This window comes from Pan troglodytes, chromosome 2 (assembly GCF_028858775.2).
Source record: "Pan troglodytes isolate AG18354 chromosome 2, NHGRI_mPanTro3-v2.0_pri, whole genome shotgun sequence".
NCBI lineage: Eukaryota > Metazoa > Chordata > Mammalia > Primates > Hominidae > Pan > Pan troglodytes.
This window is the reverse complement of record NC_086015.1, coordinates 75,019,190-75,042,849: the sequence shown is the minus strand read 5'-3', so window position 1 is coordinate 75,042,849 and position 23,660 is coordinate 75,019,190. Positions and strand designations below refer to the sequence as shown.

General features: G+C 40.0%; 1 protein-coding gene across 37 annotated transcripts in view; it reads left to right on the top strand.

Annotated features, from left to right (window-relative positions):
• The window catches only part of FOXP1 (forkhead box P1), a 629,627-nt gene that overhangs the window by 534,987 nt on the left and 70,980 nt on the right, over window positions 1-23,660 (top strand). For all 37 annotated transcript variants that reach the window (XR_010155275.1, XR_010155274.1, XR_010155273.1 and 34 more), the window contains 2 exons: window positions 3,680-3,833; window positions 9,272-9,476. Coding sequence is in view for 34 of the 37 variants with exons in the window: in XM_054682054.1 (XP_054538029.1) it covers window positions 3,680-3,833; window positions 9,272-9,476 (359 nt within the window). In the remaining 3 variants the exon portion in view is untranslated. The remainder of the gene's footprint in view (window positions 1-3,679; window positions 3,834-9,271; window positions 9,477-23,660) is intronic.

The window sequence follows — 23,660 nt, the reverse complement described above, 5'->3', positions numbered from 1 at the left end:
TCAGACAGTGCTTGTCATTGAGTCACATCAGATGTAAACACAGCAGAAAAAAGAAGGGGTATGAAGGAGGTGCAATTGATCAACAGAATTGGTAAAAACCCACTTTTGAAGCACATTATGCATGATCACAGGAAATGGTTACAGCCTCAAGAGGTTTCCCCTTCTGCTGTTGCTTTTTTGAATCAGATTGCTAACAGCCTTCAAAAGGGAGAATAAGAATTATGGAGTTTCTCCCCTGTGGCTTGCAGGCAATAACCCCCTGTTGTTATTTTGTGCTTCTTTCTTTTCAAAGGCATCAAAATTTAGTTTTTTAAAGATCTTTAACTCTATATTTGAAGACAAACAAAAAAGGGCTGCCACTGTCATTCTTATCAGTTACCAGGGATTGTGTTTTTCCTTTCTGTTGCCACTTCTTATTAACCTCTTATTTGGTCTGTGAGACATAGTTTGGAATGCACGTCTGCATGCTGGGAGAACATGAAAGTTCAGATGAGCTCAGAGGGCACATAAAGAAATGTGACGGGGAAAGTTACACAGCAGAAAGAAGGATAAAAGTTACCTCTCCCAAATTGCTGTTGTCAGAAAGGAAAGCATCTCAGAGCACAAAGATGATAGTGGTCCCTGAGTTTGGGAAGGGAGTGGCAGGGGGTGGGGAGTGTAGGGGAGAAGGAGAACACTTTGTGTCCAAACAAGGAGAAAGCAAGACATTGTAGGAACATTCTTGCATCTCCAGGTCGCTAGGTTTGCTGTGGTCCGTGCTTTGTCATCCACTTCCCAGGCAAAGGTGACCCAGGAGATAGGTTGCTTTGAATATCCTTTGAGGTAGGCAGACCAGTGGATGGGTCTCCTTGGATTCATGGTGCCAGTGGATTTGTCCGAGACCCCGGGTAACAATGCTTAGGAGATCTGTAGTTTCCTGAGGTAGGGACCAGTCTCCTGGAATTATCATGCAGGTGGTGGTCCTTTTGTGCTATAACGAGATGGAGTCACACGGTAGCATTTTCATGATGTGGACTGGTGGTTATGATTTTAACAAGGTTTGAACTTGGATGTTGACAGATGGAACAAGTATGTTAATTTACTGAGTCCCCAGTCATTAGCGGCTCATAATTTTATATTGTCAGGCTCCCCTCACCCCCTTTTTTCCTGTTTTGATTACCTCTGCAATAAGACACCTGATCTTTGGCCAGAATGATGTACCTTTGCTTTTTTTTTTCCTTCCCTCCTAAAGTTGCCTTGAGATGTTTCCTTGGGAAAGTTTGGCTCCATATTGGGTTGGACCAAGACAGGACCTTCCTTAAGAAGATACGTGCTCTTAGGTAGGGGAGGAAGAGAGGACGTAGGCCCAATACAGCTATTGAAGTGACTGCTCATGAATATTGGACAGAAGTGGTGAGGAAAATAGACAGCAGAATTCATTTTAAATCGAGCTACAAAAAAAGATTCCATCCTGTGCGGGTGAGGTAGGCTAAGTTGATTGTTTTAAAAGGGCCGTTTGTCCCGGGCAGTTATGACAGTTTATGTTAGGCAGTAGGGAGTAGCCGAAGAAAGGAAAACAGACCTTTGACTGCAGCTCTAGGGAGGGGATCCGAAACTCGAGGTTTATCAGGGCATTTTAGCATTTTAACACTGACTACTGACCTGCCGAGGGGACTGCACGGAGACCTTTTTTGTATGCATTCAATTGTGAGAAGTAAACAAATGGACCCGTATCCTGTGTTTGGTAACTGGGTGGGGAGCGCAGTTTGGCAACCAGTGTTGCTTTTAAATTCTTTCTTTGGACAATGGGCCTTGTATACTTTTATATCCTGGCTTTTCAAACGTAGACAGCTTTCATGAGCTTTTCCTAGGGATGGCCACAGAGACAACAGAAAAGGCATCAGTCATTTTACATAAATACAAAATTTTTAAAAATTTCATTTACAGTAAGGCAGGAAACACCCTCCCCCACCTCCAGCTGTACCCCCCCCATTATATTCTGCTTTCAGAAAAGCTAATTCCCTGATCTTTTATTGTGTCAATGTTGTTTTTTTCTCTTCCCTTTTTTTTGTAATGTTGTGAGTTAATATCTGTTGAAGAAGTGAAAAAATCGTTTTGACATGAATATAACTATCATTGGGTTTTACATTAAATGTGATAACTTGGGAAGGGGTGAAAACAATTGGATCATTTTATGCATGCTGTTCTTAAAATGAAAACACTGGCTTTTCATTTAAATTTATTTAAATTTTTGTTGTTAGTGGTATAGAATTTGTTTTTTGGAGTGAAACTCAATTAACTTTCTCAGTGGCATGGTAGTAAGTCTGAAATTGGTTGCTAATATGAGAATGATGGTTTTTACTGTAAAATAAACTACATGAAGACTGAAAGGAAACCACCATTTTTCTCTTTCTTTGAACTTTGCATCAGAAGGTCTTGATATACATACCATTTTATGGATGTATCAGATCAAGGTCATGTGTTAGGTTAAGTGAATGCAGTTGTTTGTAAAGTATGGTTATTAGCCAGAACATGTAAGCTCTGAAAGGGCTTGGATAGTCCTTTTAGTTGTAAAAGTCTCTCTGATCTTTTGAATCATACTCAGAATTAGGAACACTGATCTTGTTCTTTTCTTGAAGAAACTTTTCTTTTTTTTTGCTACAGTTTGGGAAGGGTTAATTTTCCTTTCATAATTGTTAGCCATAATGTGGCTAAGACCTCCACCTCGATACGATTCCTAGCAGATTAAGGATATTAGATAATTTCCTTCTATTTATTGTACTACTGCACTGTATTATCTTTCTATCACTCAGATAATTACTGAGGAAATCTACATTAATTTTTTTGGCTGAAGCAAGGCCTGCTAAACACAGGAATGATGTATTGATGTTTTACACAACAAAAGTTTTCCTCCTGTCATTGTCCAATCAACAAAAAGATATTTATCATATCGTAAAGCCCCTTCTTTTCAAGAACAAAGCAGATGGGGGAAGCAGGACAAGCCACCAGACCTGGGAGTTTCTGAGACTAAAGCCATGTTAAGGCATCTGAAGCTTAGACTGTCGTTCATATTAAACTCACAGTCGAGTACGATGTTGTTTGCTAAATTATGAATGTGTGTAATTAAAATCTAGTGGCTGTTTCTGTGAAAGATTTACAATGTTATTTCATCGTTTGTCATGGCTAATTAACAATATTAGATGAAGTTTTTCTTCTTCAAAGGTCTGATTTTTTCTCATTTATTTATGTCAGAAGTGATAAACAGAGTAGTTAAAAGCTTCTGCCAGTGCAGGCGGGGAGGGAGGCAACTTGTTCTTTTACACCTCAAAGGTTCGGGGTTCAGACCCCTTCAGACTAGAGTGATGCAGTCTTCTCTCTAGTGTGCGTAATTAAAAATTTCAAAGTCTAAAAGTTTACATCTTGATGACAAAACTCCGGCCTTTCAAACTGGGGGGAAAGCTGGCTTGATGGACGAATTATGTGTTTATGGGAGCGGGCAGTAGAAAGATAACACGCTCACCTCCCCACCCCTCCTCAGAGGAGGTATGTTTTGTCCCTTTTAAACGTTGACACGGAGCCCTCCACTGAGCTCCAGTGACCATTCTCAGCATTTGATGATGATGGTGAGTTTTGAAGTGTCCATACTTTTAACCTTCCTTGGGAAGTGGCCATCTCATTTTTTCTTCCTGATTTCTTACAGCAACAGCAGGTGGCTACCCAGCAGTTGGCTTTTCAGCAGCAGCTTTTACAGATGCAGCAGTTACAGCAGCAGCACCTCCTGTCTTTGCAGCGCCAAGGCCTTCTGACAATTCAGCCCGGGCAGCCTGCCCTTCCCCTTCAACCTCTTGCTCAAGGTATGCGTTGATTATACAGAAGGCATAGCTCTATGAAGACTTTGGGCGGAGGTGGTGGGTTGTCTCTTGGTATATTTGTTAAGGACATTGTCCATCAAAACATGCACATAGATTCTTTTAAGAAAAGTGGAGTGGGATAATGATGGACCCATGTAGAAGGTGAAATGCTTGTTGATGCCAAAATGAAGTCTCAGGGTGGTCTGAAGGCTTAGCTGTAACAGAGCAATCCCACTGTTGGACACTCTTGGAGTAAGGGAATGAGGCGCTACTTTTCACTTACTGAGCATTTTAATGGACTCTTGCAGTGTTTCTGTTTGGAACCACAAAGGAATTTTCCTGAGGGCTTTTATTATTCATTTAAGACATTTTATACCATGTAACATGTGCTATTTTAAATCTTAGTAATGCTTTATAAACGCCATGTTTTAATATCTAGGGATAAATTCAGGTTTATTTTTCTGTAAACGATAGAAATCAACCACTTTCTCTTATAAAAAAGGAAACTTTGTTTAGTTTCCTTTTTTTTTCTTTTTGCATTCGTCTGTTGATTTTTGAGCAAATTAGTTCTACACTCATCAGAACAGGTACCACTTCCATCTCCAGTTCCTCAACAACTGAGATCACATGAAAAGTAAGATTTTATACGTTTAGTAAATTTCTTTTACAAAGCCCACTGATATTTTATCCCAAGGGTGATGGACATCAGAAACAAATGGGAACTCTAGGTGTTTTTAGGACATCCTCTTGGTTTAAGCAACTCTGACTTTCACATATGTAATGTGAAAGCAGATGGATTATTCAGAACTAGAAAGGAAGGTGGGAGGGAAGGAGGAAGGGATGTCAAGAGGGAGGGAGGGCGGACAGGCAGGAAAGAAGGAAAGATAAAGTAGAAAGTGCCATGCCTGTGTTTTGAAACACAATTCCTCCATCTATGCATGGTAGGGCAGATTTGAGTTGCCTCCTCAAGGGCAGCAGTTCTTTGAACTCTAGTAGATTTGGATGTTGGTTTATATGTACCTTAAAGGCTGATAGCTAAAGCCACTGGTGTCTTGGATTCAGTAGCCTTCTAAAGAAGGTTAAAAATGTGGAAACTCCTTCGTGTTGCTTAAAGCATGGCCATTTGTTTGGTAACTTTTGGTGTCAAGTGAAGTCAGGGAAGCATGTCTGCATTTGAATCTTTTCCCTTGAGTCCACCACACCCAACTTCTGTCCCTTATGAGGCTGATTTTGTTTTTAATATCGAGACCAGGGCTTTTTCCTCTTAACTTCTCTCTTGCCCCTCCACTCCTTTCTGCCATGACTGCTCAGCTGCTTGATACATACTCAGCATCTCCATTGTCAAAATAGAAGATGTCGTAACTGAGCAATACAAGGAGAAAAGAAAGAATATATATATGTACATCAGTTAATGCATTTTTGTGCTAGCAGAATGTCATTGCGTGTGTTAATTACACCTTTGGGTTTATTGTTGGAAATACGGCAGGCTGTTCTGACACACCTACCGGACTTGAGCTCCAACCTCTCTCATCTTTTCCTACCACTCCTATACTATTAAGTTTGCTCACTAAGGTTCATTGTTATAGTACATCAGTTAAGCTGTCCAAAAGAGGGCAATTGGGCAGTGACAAGACAAGCTCATGTGTAATGTGAAAGAAATGAATGTGGTGATGCATGAAGTGTAATCTCTGCAGTAACATATCAGAGACACTGGTAGGTAATTCACTAGTCATGGCATTGATTGATAGGCTTAGCAGTCTGCTATAACTATTAGCCCCTGCAACATTAGGAAGAAGCATATTTGAAATCTAAGGGGTGCCTCTATGTGTGCCCGAGATGGCATAAATGTAAATATAAATATTTCTGGTGTCAGGTTCTTGCAGTAAAGTGAACTACCAGTGTTATTTCCATCTCTCTGAATCAGGAGGTTGGTTTTGTCCCCCCACTCCCTCACCTAAAGTGGCTAGAGAATTCAGTCATGTTGGACTAGAACACAATTTTTTTTTATCAGAGAGATGATGGCTTAAAACTGATGTCATTATGAGGTTTAAATCAACTTTCTGCTTGCTTGAACATGGTCACCTGGGTATGGATGTACAAGGACAAAAAAAGGTTGATCAACTCTGTTTGTCTTTGAGCCAGTGATACCTGGGGTTGTAAAATTGAGTTCCATGAACAGTAATCTGTCATCTGTCCCCACAACATACATTTTTTTAAACCTGTGCCTGCATTTTCTTTTATAATGAAGGGGCCAGTTGTCCTGGAAAAAGAAATGTTGCAAGGCATGGGGGTTATCTGTTAAAAATACTGGTAATGCCCACTTCATAATGAAATCATCAAGATTATTTTACATACCTGTTCATGGCCTTGCCGAGTTAACCTTAAACATGTAAATGTCAAGTATAGGAATAGATAGAGAATTAATATTTTGAAGGCCTTTTTTTCCCTGAAGGTTTTATAATAGGAAATGGAGGGATATTTTCTGTTGTTTTTAAGGTTATTGTAGGGTCTTCTCTCTGTTTTACATAATTAGCCTATCTGCTTTTCACCCTGGTCTCTTTAATCATCTCATCCTCCCTAGCACCAGTAATTTCATATAGAAATATTCTTTCAGTCTTATTCTGACCTTTTAATTTTTAAAATGTAAACTCTAGGTAGCAGAAAATTACATGCTTGGTTATGTACCTGCTAATGGATTTGTTTAACTTCGTACTATTATTCTTAGTCTACCATTTTGGAAGAAATACATACTTTCTGGAAATTTGTTATCCATTTAGTCTGATGAGTGACTGGGTTACCTTTTATCTGTCTAACATGAGATCTTAGCTGTCAAATAACAACACCCTTTGGTAGGTAGCGCTCATTGAACTAACAGTTTAACATCACTAACGATATATGGCATTGATGGAGGAAAGCGATTTGACTGCTTCTGTGTTAAGTGTGATGAGAATGTTCTTAAAAGTAATTACCACATTGCAGTTTGACCCAGAAGTATCGCTGTTGTCACTTAATGAGTTACTATTTTTATTTACCATTTTTCTCTATGGATAATGGAACTGATTTGCCAGCCCGTTGGAATAGATGGAGAGTAGAGTAACATTAATGCACCCTGTAGGTATATATAACAAGTGGTAAATACATTTGTCTTTGTCTTTATTTGCTGGATAAACAGCTTACTTTTAAAACAGCATCAAAATTCTGCTTTTCTTCGAGAGAAAGCGGGAGTTAACACAGTTGTTAGGGCCCTGTCCTAGTCTTCCCACCTCCCATGCAGCTGACCCAGAAATCATTTAGTTTGAGTTGAGAAATAGGTGGCTTGTTCTTTTCATGTGTTTACTCTCTAGAGAATAAAAATAGGTGTTGACTTGTGTGGTTTTATGTCAGTATGCCATCATCAACAGACAAGCCTATTAACTATTGTTTCCATTGAGTAAACAGTGGTCTGAGGGTCACCCATGTTCACAGGTAATTGTTGGTGTGCAGACAACAGTAGCGGGCCTGCTAGCTACAAACGCATCCCACCTGTCATTTCGAAAGGTGTTGGAAAATCATAGTCCAGATGCAGCAAAACCGGACATGGGGTTGTGGAGTGACCTTTCCCCTTTGTTCAATTTGCCTCTGAGGTTTAACTTCAGGGAACAAGTAATAATTGAATATGCCTAATAACTAAATGCTCATTTGGGACAAAATCCATCAAAATATAATTGGCATTTGATTTTTATGAAGGGAGAAGAAAACCGACTTGTCTGTCGAGGATGCCTCCTAAGAATATCTGACCACTTAATGTATCATTTGAAGCCTCCTTTATCCTATATATTAATTGCAAATGCTTGAGCATTTGAACATTTTCGTGGAGAACCGTTAGGAGAGACCAACTGTTTTTGTTAACGCTCCTCTCAGAAAGGCGGGGAAGGTTATTGGTCTGCTGTGCAATAATTTACTCCTCTTTGATATGCAAACGATCCACGGTGAATATAAAAAAATCCTATCAGACTCATTTCACAGTTCTTAACCACTCGGATTCTCTGGAGTCCATCGCCTCATTAGACCAGTGCTCTCCAATGCTAGCATAATTAAAATCTTTAACAGTTTAGCAAAGTAAAGATGTTTGGCTGATCACGTTGAGATGATTATCTATCCATTGTATTCTAAATGACAAAAATAAATTAAATTTAGACCTTGGCATTTTTTATTATGTGTTTCAAATGAATATAATGCACACAGCCTTCTTTTTTAATTCGATACCTTAGGTTTGGTAAGAAACATGTCTGTTTCAGCTGCTGCTATATAGTCAGAAAATGGCAGGCTTTCTGGGATGGCTATGTTACACTTGATTGAAACAATGAACTGCAATCCAGACGTCCACTTCTAATGTGGTATTGCCTTAGGATGTGCAGGGTTTATGTTTTCTTTTCAGTGTTCCTCCAAAGGAAGTTTTGTTGCTTGTTGTCGTTGTTGTTGTTTTTGTTAGTTGTCATCTAGAATATCTTTATTCTGTGCATGTGTGGGCTAGAATATGCATTGAGGTGGGATTTGGAAACCTGGGCTACAGAGGCATGCCAGCAGGATAAAGACGAAGAGGCCCACAATAGTGAGATTGGCATACTGATTGTATCTCTTCTTGGGGGAAAATACTGGATTCACTCCTTAAAACCCATGTCCATTTAGATCCCCTTTAAGAAAACAAGAGAACTTCATTACTGTAAGTTTATTTTACGTTTACGTTCTATTCTGCAATGGTTCATTACCATTGATCTAAGAAATGACAGTAATAATAGTGTTACTTGTATAAAAAGTTACACAGTTTTTCAGTAGACACATCCATCAATTAAGCATGTGGTACTAGAAACCAAAATTAATGAGGAAGATAGGTGTGTTAATGAAATAATCATAGTATAATCAATTTGACTGTTAAAAGTTGAAAAGCATTTCAGGAAGACGATATGAATTCATAATTTATGTCTAAAAGTGATTAATAAAAACTATATTTAATAACAAAGCTATTTGTCATCATTTAAGACTTAAGCACAAAAATTATTCATTTTGTAGTTCATGTTGTCATAATAGTATAGTTGAACAAATTTATTTTGAGCCCTTCTTTGTGTCTAAAACTAAGGTAACATCTATCTACTTTTCATCAAAATTGAGAAATAACACTTCGGATGGTTAGAGGCATACTGTTGTGGCAAAGTAACTGTGTTTTGAATCACTTTCACCTGAGTCTTTTATGTGCGATGAGGGCAACTTCCACTCAGTTGCTCGGTAGGAGGACACACTTTTTACTACCGCATCTGCCGTAGTTGGGAGGGGAAAAAAAACTGCACACACCGAAAAACCCCCCTAACACTAGGCTTTGTTTACTGACTCTTTGATTTAATTACTGTTTGAAGAGGACGGAATTAGCTGTTAATTGATTTAATTATCCAATTTGTTTGTTTCAGGCATGATTCCAACAGAACTGCAGCAGCTCTGGAAAGAAGTGACAAGTGCTCATACTGCAGAAGAAACCACAGGCAACAATCACAGCAGTTTGGATCTGACCACGACATGTGTCTCCTCCTCTGCACCTTCCAAGACCTCCTTAATAATGAACCCACATGCCTCTACCAATGGACAGCTCTCAGTCCACACTCCCAAAAGGGAAAGGTAGGAACCAGCCACTGAGATGGGTCCAAAACTGCCTTTAACATGAGAGGGGTGGGTGGCCCTGCCTCGTCATATCTCAGTGATCCCTAATTGGATCCATGTGACTTGAATGTGCATATAATTACTGAGGAATGTATTCAGTATGGTTTGGGTGTGAAGCATCTAATTATTTTCACCTTTTCAACATGGAATTAGCACTTACATAGATCTACTCTCAGCTTAGGAACCCGGGCAGAAGTTGTGTAGTTTCTCATTGGATGGGTTGGATTTCCAGGCTTCCAGGCCTACTCCTTCTGCCAAGTGCTCACTCCGTACAAGCTGAATTCCTTGGCTGGAAGTGCCTTCTAAGGGAATAGTAGTGTCTGCTGTGGGCAATTTTGAATTATGGTTTGAGAAAACATAGAACTTATGTTACTCTACATTGCTCCCCTTGAAGGCTGGGCGCCCATGTTTTTCATCATTGTGCCCTGGAGCACATGGTCTTTCCCGTATGTATTCTGAGTGAAGGTTTGGAGGATGGAGAGACAGAAGAGGTAGTGGTGGTGGTGGCTGGTGGAGGTGGGGGATCTGTTGTATATACTCACATAAACAGACACAGCACACTTTCTCTTCATTGTGGGATATAGTGTAGTACTGTCTCAACAGCTGTATTCCTATTTAGAAGTTAAGACATTTTATTTTTGAATTGCCCTGGGCTTTACATGAATGTTACTTGAAGCTGAGCTTGTTTTAGAGATCCAGAATATGTCATGTTAGCATGCAGTTCTAAGAAAATAAAGCTGTTAATTCATGTTATGGTATTCTTAGTACCCAGAAGCATTAATACCACTGTTTAAGTGCTTTTCAAGAATAGAAAATACAATGCCCCTAAAATTGAAAACTTTTTGTTTGCTATTCCTAAACTGTTTATATTTCATAGGCAGAGCTTCCGCACACAGAAGTAAAGAAACCGTAAAAGTAGTATGTGACAGTAAATGCCATTTCTCTCAGGAGAAAGCAAACTCTGTATTTTGTTTTTTAATAAAAATGGCTCAGTGAAAAAACATTTAATTATATATTTCAGTTATGCAATTACAAATGTAATTTCATATATTTCTCAAAATATTGAGTATTTAAGAAGCCTACTGTTTAATTAGATGTATATCTTTATACCAGAAAAATATTATCTGAACACACACACACACACACACAGATACACACACACACACAGATACATACACACACACACACACACACACCATGTTCAAGTGTAAAACCATGAGTGGTTACCAGAGTTGAGGATAATACATATGTTTTAACTAAAATTTTCAACTATCCTTCCAAGATCATTTTGGAATTTCTGAGGCAGACACCGAAGAACTAAAAGATGCATTAAGCATGTTGGTTTGGAAGAGTTTGAAGAATAGATAGAGGAATAGAATGGTGGACACTGAGAATCTTTGGAGCCATTGAGGGAAATGTGGCTTCTGTTGTTTCTGGCCAGGATAGATATGTATGTCTGGAAGCCAATCTTAGCTTTTGCTTTACAATCTCTTATAATGTCTTCTTTTTTTTTTTTCAAGAAAGAAAACCTTAGAGAGCATTAAAGAAAAGGTTCTAGGCTGTTGTCCTTTGCTATACTTGGTTTTGATGTCCTAAGGTTGATGCGTCCATTTGCTGCAGAGCGATTGAATTACATCTTTATCCATAGGCAGAGCAGGAGGCCATACACTGAAAAACGCCGACTGATGCACTTAAGGTATTTGTTGCAATCTCATCGGCTATTGTGGAGCCTGCACAGATTTCCTGTGACATAGAAAACTCTTCTTGTTTAGATGCGCTGTGCTCAGTTTCATTTTCTAAAAGGTTATGTATCTGCAGTCAGGTGATAGATTAGCAAGGAGGCAAGTGGGAGAAGAATAGCCCTTTTCATGTCTTAAGGCACATTTGAAAGTAAGTGGATCTGAGAGACAGTCTAATTCTGGGAGACTAAGTTTGTTTGAATTTTTTTTTATGGTCCTTATTTGTCTGCACAAAAGTTGTGCTTAATCTTCATCATACTACACACCAGAATTAGAATATGGATCAGAAAAGAATTCAGATTCCAATGAGCCTTAATCTGAATGTAAAAGCAGGCTGAGTTTTCCAATTGTACATGCAAAAAAGAAGCAACTATGAAATTATATGCCACTACTTAATCTCTTGAATCTCTCAGTTTATATTATCTAGTAGGTTCCTAAACGTGGCTGGATTAAAAGAAAATTCCAGTCAGCACATTTTAACTGAATGTAGCTATCAAGACAAATGAGCACCTTCAGTTAAAGATAGTTCAGTTTAAGCTTGTAGAATTGATAATTAAAAAATCAATTAGGCCTGGTACGGTGGTTCATGCCTGTAATCTCAGCACTTTGTGAGGCCGAGGCAGGAGGATTGCTTGAGGCCAGGAGTTCAAGACTAGCCTGGACAATATAGAGGGACCCCAATTTCTATTAAACTTTTTTTTTTTTAAAATTAGCCTGCCATGGTGGCATGCACCTGAAGTCCCAGTTACTTGAGAGGCTGAGGTGGGAGGATCATTTGAGCCCAAGAGTTTGAGGCTGCAGTGAGCCATGATCACACCATTGCACTCCAGCCTGGGCAACAAAGCAAGATCCTGTCTCTTAATAAAAAAAAAAAAAAGCAATTATTAGTTAGCCAGCTTCGTATACATATAAATACTTCAAATGCATATTATGTAGCATTACCTTATTAGGCTTAATTTAAAAATCACGTGTGATAACCAGTTAAATACCAAAACAAAGCTGTCACTATAAAGGTATGGTCTCACTGTACACTGATCTGCCAGTTGTCTCAGGAGTTTCTTGTCACTGCCTTGGATAAGTTTTCTCTCTTACTCATCAATGCATTTGTGAAATACGTGTCCTTCCAAGCTCTTCTTTGATTTCTGTGTAATATTCTTTTCCCTCCATTCTGATGGGCAAGGAAAGAGTCTCTGCCACACTGAATAACCATCTGACCCCATGACCTTGATCGTGGGTTAGCAGCTTTAAGATTTCTTTCTGACATGATCTGGGGGTGCTCGATGGGAAAATTTGTTGGAAAAAGGTAGTGTTGTGAGAGTTACTGTTGTTTTCAAAGTAGTGAGATGGCTAATGATCTCAACTGAGTTGCATATGTATTTCCATGCCATTTGGAAAACTCCTTCTCCCCCACTCTTGCCCCCGTGCATTTTGCTGGCTCCTGTGAGCAGCCACTGCAGTAGCAGCAGCTCTGGGGTTTGGTGAGCTGCAATCTGTTAAGGAGATAAATAATGTGCTTGGCACGACACTCCTACTCTCCTCTTTAATTTGTCTTACACAAGGAAAATTATAATTAAATCATTCAGGGTAAACCCTTGAGTGTAGAGAAGGGAAAAAACACACTTTGGTAAAGATTGCCAATAGAAACCCACTTCCCTGTTGCGCAGGGTAGAGACATTTATCAATATTCAGCACTATTACGGGAGGAGCGGCCCATGTGATTTGTGAGGCGGATGCCAGCGTTCAAATCAAGGCTTGTTAAGATCCTGTCCCTGTGTAATCATGGACATTCAGCATCATTAGAATTCAGTACTGGCACCATGCTTCGTGCTTTGATTTTCTCCGACAATTTAATAATGTTTATTGTGCTGATTGTATATAAATTCATTGGTGCAATAAACATGCCTGTGTTGTCAGTGCCTGAGAAAAGTGTGGTGGGGATCAAGTTCAATGGCGCAGCTAAAGGGGAGCAGCAAGAGGAAGCAGGTGCATTCAAGCCTCTTGCTGTCATTTTATTCCATAGGGACAGAGAGTCTCGACTTCTTAGGGAAACAGACAAAACTCAGGCCTGGGATACCTGTACATATGAAGATACTGTCTTGTTTCCCTGTCTAATTGTCTTGCTTTAGAAAATTCCAAGTTTTGGTGTGGGTAAACAGAATCAACAGAATGCAAATGAAACATTTATTAAAATGCTAAATTTAGTAAAGCCCTTTGAGCTTCTTGGATCAAAGCAGCTATGTAAATACAAATAGCAATTACTACTTAAGTAATTGCCTAAATTAAAATTTGAAATATCACATTACATTATGGTGCGCTAGGGAAAGGGACAAGAACTCACATTTAATCAGTTCCTTCTCTGTGCCAAGCACTGGCTAGACTTTTGCATATGGAGTGATGTCTCATTTTATCCACCTGACCACTCAGGAAGCAGTAAGGATGATTATACCCATTTTACAGATGAGGAAATCGAATAATAGAAATTAAATAACTAACCCAGGGTCATAGAACTGGTGGTTAGTGGCATATCCAAGATCCAAATTCAGATCTGTGTTTTAGTCTGCAAAATAGTACTTAAAGTTTTCATTCAGCATAGAAGTGAATACTAAATTACGATAAAATGAGTGTCCCTAAAAGATACTTTAAATTTAATTGAAATTCAATTTGACAAAACACGTATTAAGTTAACCTACTGTGTGCAAATCCCTGCGTTTAAAAGAAAATACCAGAGTTTTCTCTTTTATGGTGTGTATTCATATTTACCAGGCCTTTCATGAAGCGGGATAGGTGGGATTTACAAGCTATAAATCATTTTGGTCTGAAACAGCACATAAAGAACATAAATGAACCTCATGGGGGATTTACACACAGGCAGATCCAAAATAACGTATCCCCACTTTTTTCCTGCCTTATAAATCCTGTGTTTCCTCAATGAACACATCATATGCTTTTTATTTCATTTCAGCTGTCCTCTATAGTCCAAATCAGAAATATTCCCTTTTTTCTCATCCCAGCTTTTTTGCTTTCAGTTCAGCCACCATCATTAGATGTTTTATAACTCGAGTATTTCTCGGATTCATAGCTGTTCTAAGTATTTGTTCCAAGGTGTCCTTAAGCATTTGGTCAAAGATGTTTCCTTAAACCCTGATCAGATCGCGGTTGGGCAGCCTCTGCTTTTTTGAGGTATCGTATTAGAAACAGGGGACGCACACTGGGCGCTTTACTCTATGAGGTTTAACCTACCCTCTCTTCAGTCACGATAGTCCTTGCCTTGTTCTCATCATTTATTGACGGAGCCCTGTGTATTACTGTCGCTTGCATTTTCTCCACTCCACAGTTGGCAGTTGCCTTCAAATAACCCCTGAAGGTTTCCGCCTGGCTAGTGTACTTACAGACAGTTTCACTTGATACACAGTCTCTGTTTTTGATTTGTGGCCTCTTGACATGTTGCCATGTATTTGACTATGTAACAATAACATTTGTGTTTACAGGCCTTGTTATTTTCAAAAGGCAAGGAACTTTGAAACATGTACATGTCTAGTGTTGCATTTTTTTTTCTTTTTTAAACTAAATTCTGTGTTTGTGAATAAATGTCAGTGCTCTTGGTTTACTTGCTAAAATTCTAGAAGTTAGTTTTCAGAACTGTTCCAGATACACAAGCCTTTAACTGGTGCATGTTCTCTGATATGTAGGACCTGTTGAAATTTAAGCAGTAAACTCTAGCTCCCATTATTTTGAAGAGTTTTTCCTCATTTCAGTTTTTTTTTTTTCCCAAAAATCAGAGGACAATTTGTATTTATTTTGATTTGAAATACTGAGCAAGCTAGTTATTTTAAATCTTTCTTCCCCATTAGAGCATTTTGGAGAACCTGTGGTCAAATTCCCCCAAATTGTCTTCAAAATTGTTACTGCTACTTCCTGCCAACATGAGTCAAGGCATTTAAACAATCTATAACACTATAACAGAGCTCGGCAAATTATGGTCAGCCCGCCAAATCCAGCCCACTGCTTCCTTTTGTAAATAAAGTTTTATTGGGACACAGTCACATTCATTTACGTATTGTCTACGGCTACTTTGACACTACAATGGCAAGCTTGAGTAGTGGCAGCAGAAACCATATAGGCTACAAAAACTGAAATATTTACTATCTGACCATTTACAGAAACAGTTGCTGACTCCTGACCTTCACCATTAGCCTGGTGTTTCTCAGATTCCCTGATGATATTTTCAGAGGGTATTTGTTAAACACACAGCTTCCTAGGCCTTTCTTCTGAAACCTGGACTTTCTTGGTCTGAGATGGGGTGCAGGAATTTGCATTTGCCCTACATACCCTGGAGTCTTGCTACTCAGAGGCTGCAGACCAGGAGCTCTGCTGTGACCTGGAAGCTTGTTAGAAACTCAGTCTCTGGCCCTGCCCCAGACCTGCATGAGGATCTGCATTGTAACAAGAGCCTCAGGAATTTGGAATACATGTTCAAGTTTGAGAAGCAATGGAAGCTGTGTGTTTATCACTGAGGTTTTGACACTTGGAAAGAACAGGACTTTTCTCCAGACACTTGATTCACATCCCAGACAGGTTCTCATCAAAAGTCAGAGCTGTAGTTAAGGTGGTCTGGGGAGCAGCCCACCGGGGAGCCACCAGACAGGTTCAGTCCTCAAAACTAGTGACTTGCCATTCTTACGTGAGCCAACAGAGTAGAAATCATATGACTGAATGGACCAGACCCCATTTGCTTCCTTTCCTTAGGAGCTACCACGAGACCTTGACTTGAGACCCACTCCTTGGCTCTGTGATCACAGGCAAGAGACACAAATTTAAGGTTCTGTTTTGCTCTTGTCAAGGATGAAAGGACCTGACATGTGATGGTGGTGATGAGAATGCAGCTAACATTTATGTAACTCTTACTGTGTGCCAGACACAATGCTCAACAGACTTGACACAGGGCTTGATACTATACTGATTTTCCTATTTTTAGTTTTTTTTATTTTTTATTTTTATTTTTTGATTTTCCTATTTAATCCTCATAGTAACCTTATGGGGTATTCTCCCCTTTGTACAGAGGGTGCAGCTGGGGCCCAGAATGATGTTATCGCTTGCACACGTCACATAGCTAGTTAGTGACCATGCAGGGACTAGACCTGAGATTTCCCTGACCCTCAGGGACTTGCAGTGACTGCCAGATTCTGGTGGCTCCCAGTGGGCTGCTCCCCAGACCACCTTCACTACAGCCCAGACTTTTGATGAGAATTGGACTACAGAGTGGGTAAAGCTCCGGATCAAGTCCAGATGGTAGCCTCCACTGGTTGTAGCTTGGGGCCAGACCTGTCTTTTCAGCAGTAATTTAGAAGAAGCCCCCAGGAAAATCCCCGTTGCCAGTTTCCTTTGCACCCACCTCATCTTTTTGCTGGCAGGGAAGTCAGGAGGTTAGAAACCAGTGACGCACAGTGGAGAATATAGAGGGCGTGCTGGGCATGTCTTGTCAGGTGTAGGGGACCGGAAAGAGGACCAGGTGTGGCTAACTGCAGAGGCCTAAGATACAGGTACTTATTTTTGCTCCAAAGCAGACTCTTGGCAGCATCACCGTCCCATGTCTATCTGTCGGGGAGGTAACCTACTTAGGGCAAAAGCTGTTCCTGCTGAGGTCAGACAGAAGCACCCTGGGGGCGAATCAGCATTTTGTACCCTAAACATGCTGCCTGGTGTTTGGCAGCCATCATGCTTTGAAGAACTGTGATGTGTCTGATTGCTTAAAACCAATCACTTTTGGGACTTAGAAGTGGGAGAAAGGATTCTCTCAGGGCCATGTGGCATGGTGCCGTATCACCGCCTGTCATTCACACATGCAGGGAGGGCACCGGGAGAAAATCTTTAAAATATTGGCATGCCATAAGGGAAGGGTTTATGGGTTTTTTTTTTTTTTTTTTTTTTTTTTGACTGTTCACTTTGTGGGGTGATTAAACAAAAAAACCTCAGCCATTATTCTCTAACAGCTGTTGTGCCTTACCTCAATAAAGTGCCTTTTACCATAACACAGCATCATTAGACTCTATAAATCTCTTTCTATTTATTGTGTTTAAATGATAAATGCTTTCCAATAAAATGACATCATGGGTCTGGAGAGTGATGTTCATTTTCTGAGTTACTCTTAAATTTGGTTGATTTGAATTTTTTTATTAGGATGTTGTATAATATGAATCTCAGCCACAGGCTATTCCGTGTCTAATGTGCCAGATTTCCCACCCAAAACCATCTTTGGACCCCCCATTTCTTTCACCTTGTAAGGTAGACATTCTTTTTTGATGCGCCGCTGCTGCTGATACAGGTTCTCTGCCAAATTCCTTTGTTGGCACCCAGGCATTTTGCAAGTATTTGCACTTGAGTGGGAAGGCCTGTGTCCCCTCCTCCCAAATGTGTCTTAGCTTTCCTTAACATTTATTCCACACCAAGGATGTGAGGGAAAGCATGTGGCAGGAGAAGAATGAGAACCAGCCTTTTGGAAACTCTGATGGTATTGTCCATGGTACTCGGTTTTACTCTTTTACCTATAAAAAGTTGTTGTTGAATTGCACACCTTCACCACTTAAATTAGACAGAAGATTTTCTTTGATGGATATTGAAACCAACCGAAAGTGCAAAGGGAAGTCAAGGGCCTTCCCTTTGAAAGGAAAAGTGGCTTGGAAAAGTCCTATTCTTATAATAAATGACAGCTGGGAGTCTTATGCTCTTAAGCCAATACTGGAGCCAGATGAAGGGGGGACCTATGCTGGAGACTTAAGCGGATGTCATGTTCCTTTTCAAGATTTGCAAAGATGCTTTTTTGCACAGTTATTCTGTTTTATTGCTGTGTTCGCACCAGTGTTACCCCGTAGCCTGGCTCCATAGGTCTTTCCGAGGGAGCTACCTCTCTGCCGACTGGCTCACTGGGGCAATGCAAATGAGTGCGTTAGATATGTACAGCATTCCTGAAGTTCTTTATTCCATACCCCTTTGTAATCAGTCAAGGCCTAAGTATATTATAAACTATATTCTCCTCATTAAAACAATAGTGGAAGCTCACAAAGGGAAATTGTTAATATGTGTTCCAGCTTGTCACTTCTGCCTGTGTGAATAAAGAAGATAACCGTTCCTTTGGGAAACTATTTTGGGAATTGAGCAACAGATACGCTAGCCAGAGAATTCTCTTAACTGTAATTTTCCTTTTTGTGTGTACTCTAAAATAACATCCTGTTGGGCTCCTCAGTGCCACTGCACAGACAGAGCACAATTGCCACAGCCCAGGTGGTGTTAATATGGGACAATCCCCCCGGGCACATGTCGCCAAGAGTTGTACAGCTTGTTCAGTGTCTTCATCCATATGGCAATCTGTCCCATTCACAGGAAGGCATCGGGGCTGCGCCGGGCGGGTACTGCGGTCAATGTAGTGTGAAGAGCAGGCCTCCACTCAGGCAGCCTCTGTTGTGCAGTTTGTTTTATTGTAGATCTGAGTTATGACGCACACACACTCACATGTACTCTCTCAACCAAGAAGAGATGCGAAAATAGCCTTGCTGGCTTCCTTTCCTCCCCCTTTATTTTTTGAATCACGTGGTTAACTCAGCAGGTACAATTCTAGTGCATGAAACACACTTGGTTCATAGAAAGTCAGTTAAAAACACACATCCACATGGACTTTTCTGGCTGGGTGGTTGTGTGTTAACATAAGGACTCCATGCTTGTACTAGGATTCTTCTAGAAATTAGTGGGTTTTGTTGTTCTTGCTCTCTCTTCCCCACCTCTTTTTTTGTTTTTTGTTTGTTTGTTTGTTTAGCATTTTCCATTGTGAAAACTATTTTGGTTGTCCAGTTTGGATTGTTGGTCTAATATTTGTGGTTTCTAAGTCTTAAAATGAAAGAAGAGAAAGAAAAAAGAAAATCATTATCCGCCTCAGAAATCTGAGAGTAAAACATTGGCTGGAGGTGTGAGAAGTGCAAAGAATCAGGAAAACAGAGATTTCCCAGTGCACAGGGTGAAAAATAGGGACTTTTTAAAAAGACACTTTGGAAAATTCACCAGGAGGCAAAAAGCCTTCTCCATTTATATACCCAAGCCTTGTTCTGCTTTTGTGTAACTATTTGTGTTCTTGTTTGGTAAACAAACAGACCCCATAGCAACTGTAGCTGATGATATTTATACTACCTGTAAGACTTCCCTAAACAAATAGACAGACTTTTATGACCTTCAAATTTCATTCCTTTTATAGTCTTCAAGGAAATCAGTCTAATGGCAAGCCGATCTCTCTCTTTCTCTCCATTGCTTTTTTTACAGTACTTTGAGATATGTCTTTGAAGGAGCTTTTGTGTATTGTGTATTTTACATCTTGGCTGTGAATGTTGAGTGTTTGAAGATGTACTGTGGCAGAAAGAAAGAGGAAACCTGAAGTGTTTGTGCAAATGATGTGATATTTGCTTTCAAAGGAGTCATTTTAGTAATCAGTGGAATTCCGGGTCATACATCCAAAAAGCGAACACTCCACCGAAATCATGACCATAGACCTGAGAATCAGGCAGATATCTATGTCTGTGACTCTACTTTCATGTCTGAAATATTGATAGAAACATTGTGGTACATATGAGCCCCTATATTCAACTTACATTTTTCCATATGAGTCAGATTTATGACAAGAACAAGATGTCTCGTGTTAAAGATCAGTGTGAGAGAAAAATGGCAGTTTACTTTAATTAGAAAAAAATTGACACCAAGAGCTGGAATAATCCAGTGGCGTTTGAATAAATTAGAGGACTGTACAGACAGAAATAAAAAGAAACTCAACAAGGATAAATGGGAAGTTGTCCAAAGTGCAAGAAAAAATGTGTTCCTCAGTGGGACAGAAGTCACAGGACACTTGCAAGGTATATCCATTCAACCAAACTTACCAAGCTCAAACCACAGGCCAGGTGTGGTCCTAGTGTGGGAATGTAGCTGTGAGCTCCACAGCCTGTCCTCAGGGAGCTGACACTGCAGTAGAAGGGAAATAGAACAAACAAATCATTTACACAAGCACAGTTAAGTTCTGGAAACAGAAAAAGTAGGAAAGGGAGTAAGTATTATTTGTGGGGCTGAGGTTACTGTTGGGGTAAGTTGGTCTGGCAAAGCCTGTAGGTGGCCCTGGAACAAAGGTGAATAAGAAAGGGAAGACCCCCTCCAATCTAAGGGCACATCAGAAGCAAAGGCCCTGAGGCAGAGGCAGGCATAGAAGATATTTGGCTGCGTTATGGACCATACCGGTTTCATGTCAGGCCACTGTGTTGTTTGGTGGTATTTAGCCTCCTATCAGAACCCAACATGATTATCACAAAGTAGGTGTTTAATAAAATCTACTGAATTAAAGGTAGAGAAGGGTTTAACCTAGTTAACCCAGTTTAACCTCAAAGACTGGACTGAAGAATGCAGGCTGCTCTACTTAAGTTACTTGAGCTTGGTGTGCCTCAGTTTCCCACCCCTGAATCGGGTATGCTACCAGCCCTTACCTCGTCTTAGATCAAATTGTGAGGATTAAATGAGTTAATATATGTTTTAGTTGCTGAGCACATAGTAGGTCCTCAATAAATATTAACTTATTGTTAATTATTATTAAAGCTATTTATTCATTCATGCCACATGTATTGAGCATGTATTATATAATAACTCTGTAGATTCTGGGAATTAAAAGATGACCACAATGTAGTTCTTCCCCTTCAGGAACTCACAGCTAATCAGAAAAACAAACATAGAAACAGACACTTGAAAGTCAGTGTATTATTAATAACTATGGTGATAGAAGTATATACAAAACGTAACACAGGGCATGACTTGTTAAAAATGGGCCAAGCGTGGTGGCTGATGCCTACAATCCCAGCACTTTGGGAGGCCGAGGCGGGTGGATCACTTGAGGCCAGGAGTTTGAGACCAGCCTGGGCAATATAGTGAGACCCTGTCTCTACAAAAAATATAAAAATTAGCTGAGCATGATGGTGCATGCCTATAATCCCAGCTACTCAGGAGACTGAGGCACAAGAATCACTTGAACCCGGGAGGTAGAGATTGCAGTGAGCCGAGATCACACCACTGCACTCCAGCCTGGGTGACAGAGCAAGACTCTGTCTCAAAAAAATTAAAAACGAGCACTAGTGGAACATCATAGTGTGTGTATGTTCCCCCTATATCTGCCTCACATGAGATTTTCTAACACAATGAATGCTGTAAGGGAAAGGTTTTAACTCTCTTGTCCATTGCCACATCCCCATCACCCAGCACAAGCCAGCCTGGCATATAGTAGGCACTAAATTTCATTGCAGAGACTACATGAAATGTTCAGAAGAAAGTGAACTAATGAGATGTCAAAGGTCAAGAACCCATTAAGAGTACTTCTATACTTGCCACTCTTTGGCCACAGGTGCTGTAAGACAGGGGTCCCCAAACCCCAGTTCACAGACTGGTACTGGTCTATGGTCTGTTAGGAATTAGGGCACACGGCAGGAGGTGAGGCACGTGAGTGAGTGAAGTTCCATCTGTATTTACAGCCGCTCCCCGTCGCTCACATTACCACCTGAGCTTCGCCTCCTATCAGATCAGCGAGGCATTCGATTCTCACAGGAGCGTGAATCCTATTGTGAACTGCACATGCAAGGAATCTAGGTTGTGTGCTCCTTATGAGAATCTAATGCCCGATGATCTGTCACTGTCTCCCATTACCCCAACATGGGACTGTCTATATTTGTAGGAAAATAAGCTCAGGGCTCCCAACTGATTCTACATTATGGTGAGTTGTAAAATTATTTCATTATATGTTACAATGTAATAATAATAGAAATAAATGCATGATAAATATTATGTGCTTGAATCATCCCGAAACTATTCCCTGCCCCCCAGTTCCTGGAAAAATTGTCTTCCATGTAACCAGTCCCTGGTGCCAAAAAGGTTGGCGAGCACTGCTGTAAGAGAACCTGGTTAGCTGTTGTCGATACCTGTAGCTGCTCCAAACCATGAGAAAACTTAAGTTTCTGCTACAAGTACATCTCAATCTTTAGCTTGCCTCAGAATCCCCCTGGGGGAATGGCTAAAATACAGGCTACTGGGCTCCACCCTTAGTGTTTCTGATTCAGTAAATTGGGGTGGGGCCCCCACATTTGCATCTTTTACAAGTTCCAGACCCATACTCTGAGAACCACCACTGCCCTACAACGTCCCCACCTGGTATCCTTATGGTGTGGCATTCTACTGAAGTTCAAAGTGACGGATAAGTGATCTGGATTACCATTACTTAGGAAAATACAGGTTTCAGTGCCAAGACTCAGCATTTCAGAGAGAAAAATTCTCAAGACTGTGGCCCAATGTAAGCTATTTTATGGAGCAAAATTTAAAAAAAAAACAATTTCAATTTTGGCCTTAATTTCATTCGTAAGGGCTCTGGTTTTGTCTTCCTAGATTTTTTTGTGTGTGCTTCGGTTCTCTGCTCTCACTCTATTCCTTTCATCACCTGAGCTCCTACTGATACGTTAAGGCCCAGATCAAATGTTACAGTACTTTATGTTCCAGCCATCTGTTCAGTTATCACTGTCTCCCCAACTAGAGAATTGGGTAGAACTCTTTCCGAGGATGAGAACTTACTTATAGTTGCAGTCAATGCCAGTGACCACCAAACTTGATTTTTTACCCATCAGTATAAAAGTGTTGAATATGTACCCCTACTAAGTATGTTTATTAATTATATACATGTTTCTAATATATATTACTTATGTTATAAAAATTGGTGGCTAAGAGGGTGAGAAATGTATATATACATTTTCAAGTTCTAATATTAATATGTGTATACTGAAATCTTAATATTATGACTCATATATGTAATATCAAATCTTAAATATATGATGTAGGTCATATGCATCCCAGTTTTGGAGACTGATCTAAGAACCTAACATGATTATCACAAAGTAGGTGTTTAATAAAATCTGCTGAATTAAATATAGAGAAGAATTTAACCCAGTGAATGTTAATGAGGCATCTTGTGCTATAGAGAAATAAATGTAATTACATAAAGTAGGGAGTAATTCTAAGGAAATACATAAGCAAGTGCCTGATAGTTTTGAGCCATTTTGTATCTTTGGCTAACTTGTCCCTTCATCTCCTGCTTTCTGGTCTGGCCCTTGTGTATGGTTCTGCTTTTGAAGTATGATGTAACTCTTAGAAATCTTTTGCTGACTTCCATAGAATACTGGGGAGGGGAAGAAAATAAGAATTAATATTGGAACTTTGTTTACAGTCGTTGGTTTTTTTGGGTGTCATTGGTTCCTCTAACATATGGACAAGGTTCCACATAGACCTTGTGACTCACCAGTGCAAACACACTTGCATTGACATAATGAGAATGCCTGCCTAATGGTGTTAATAA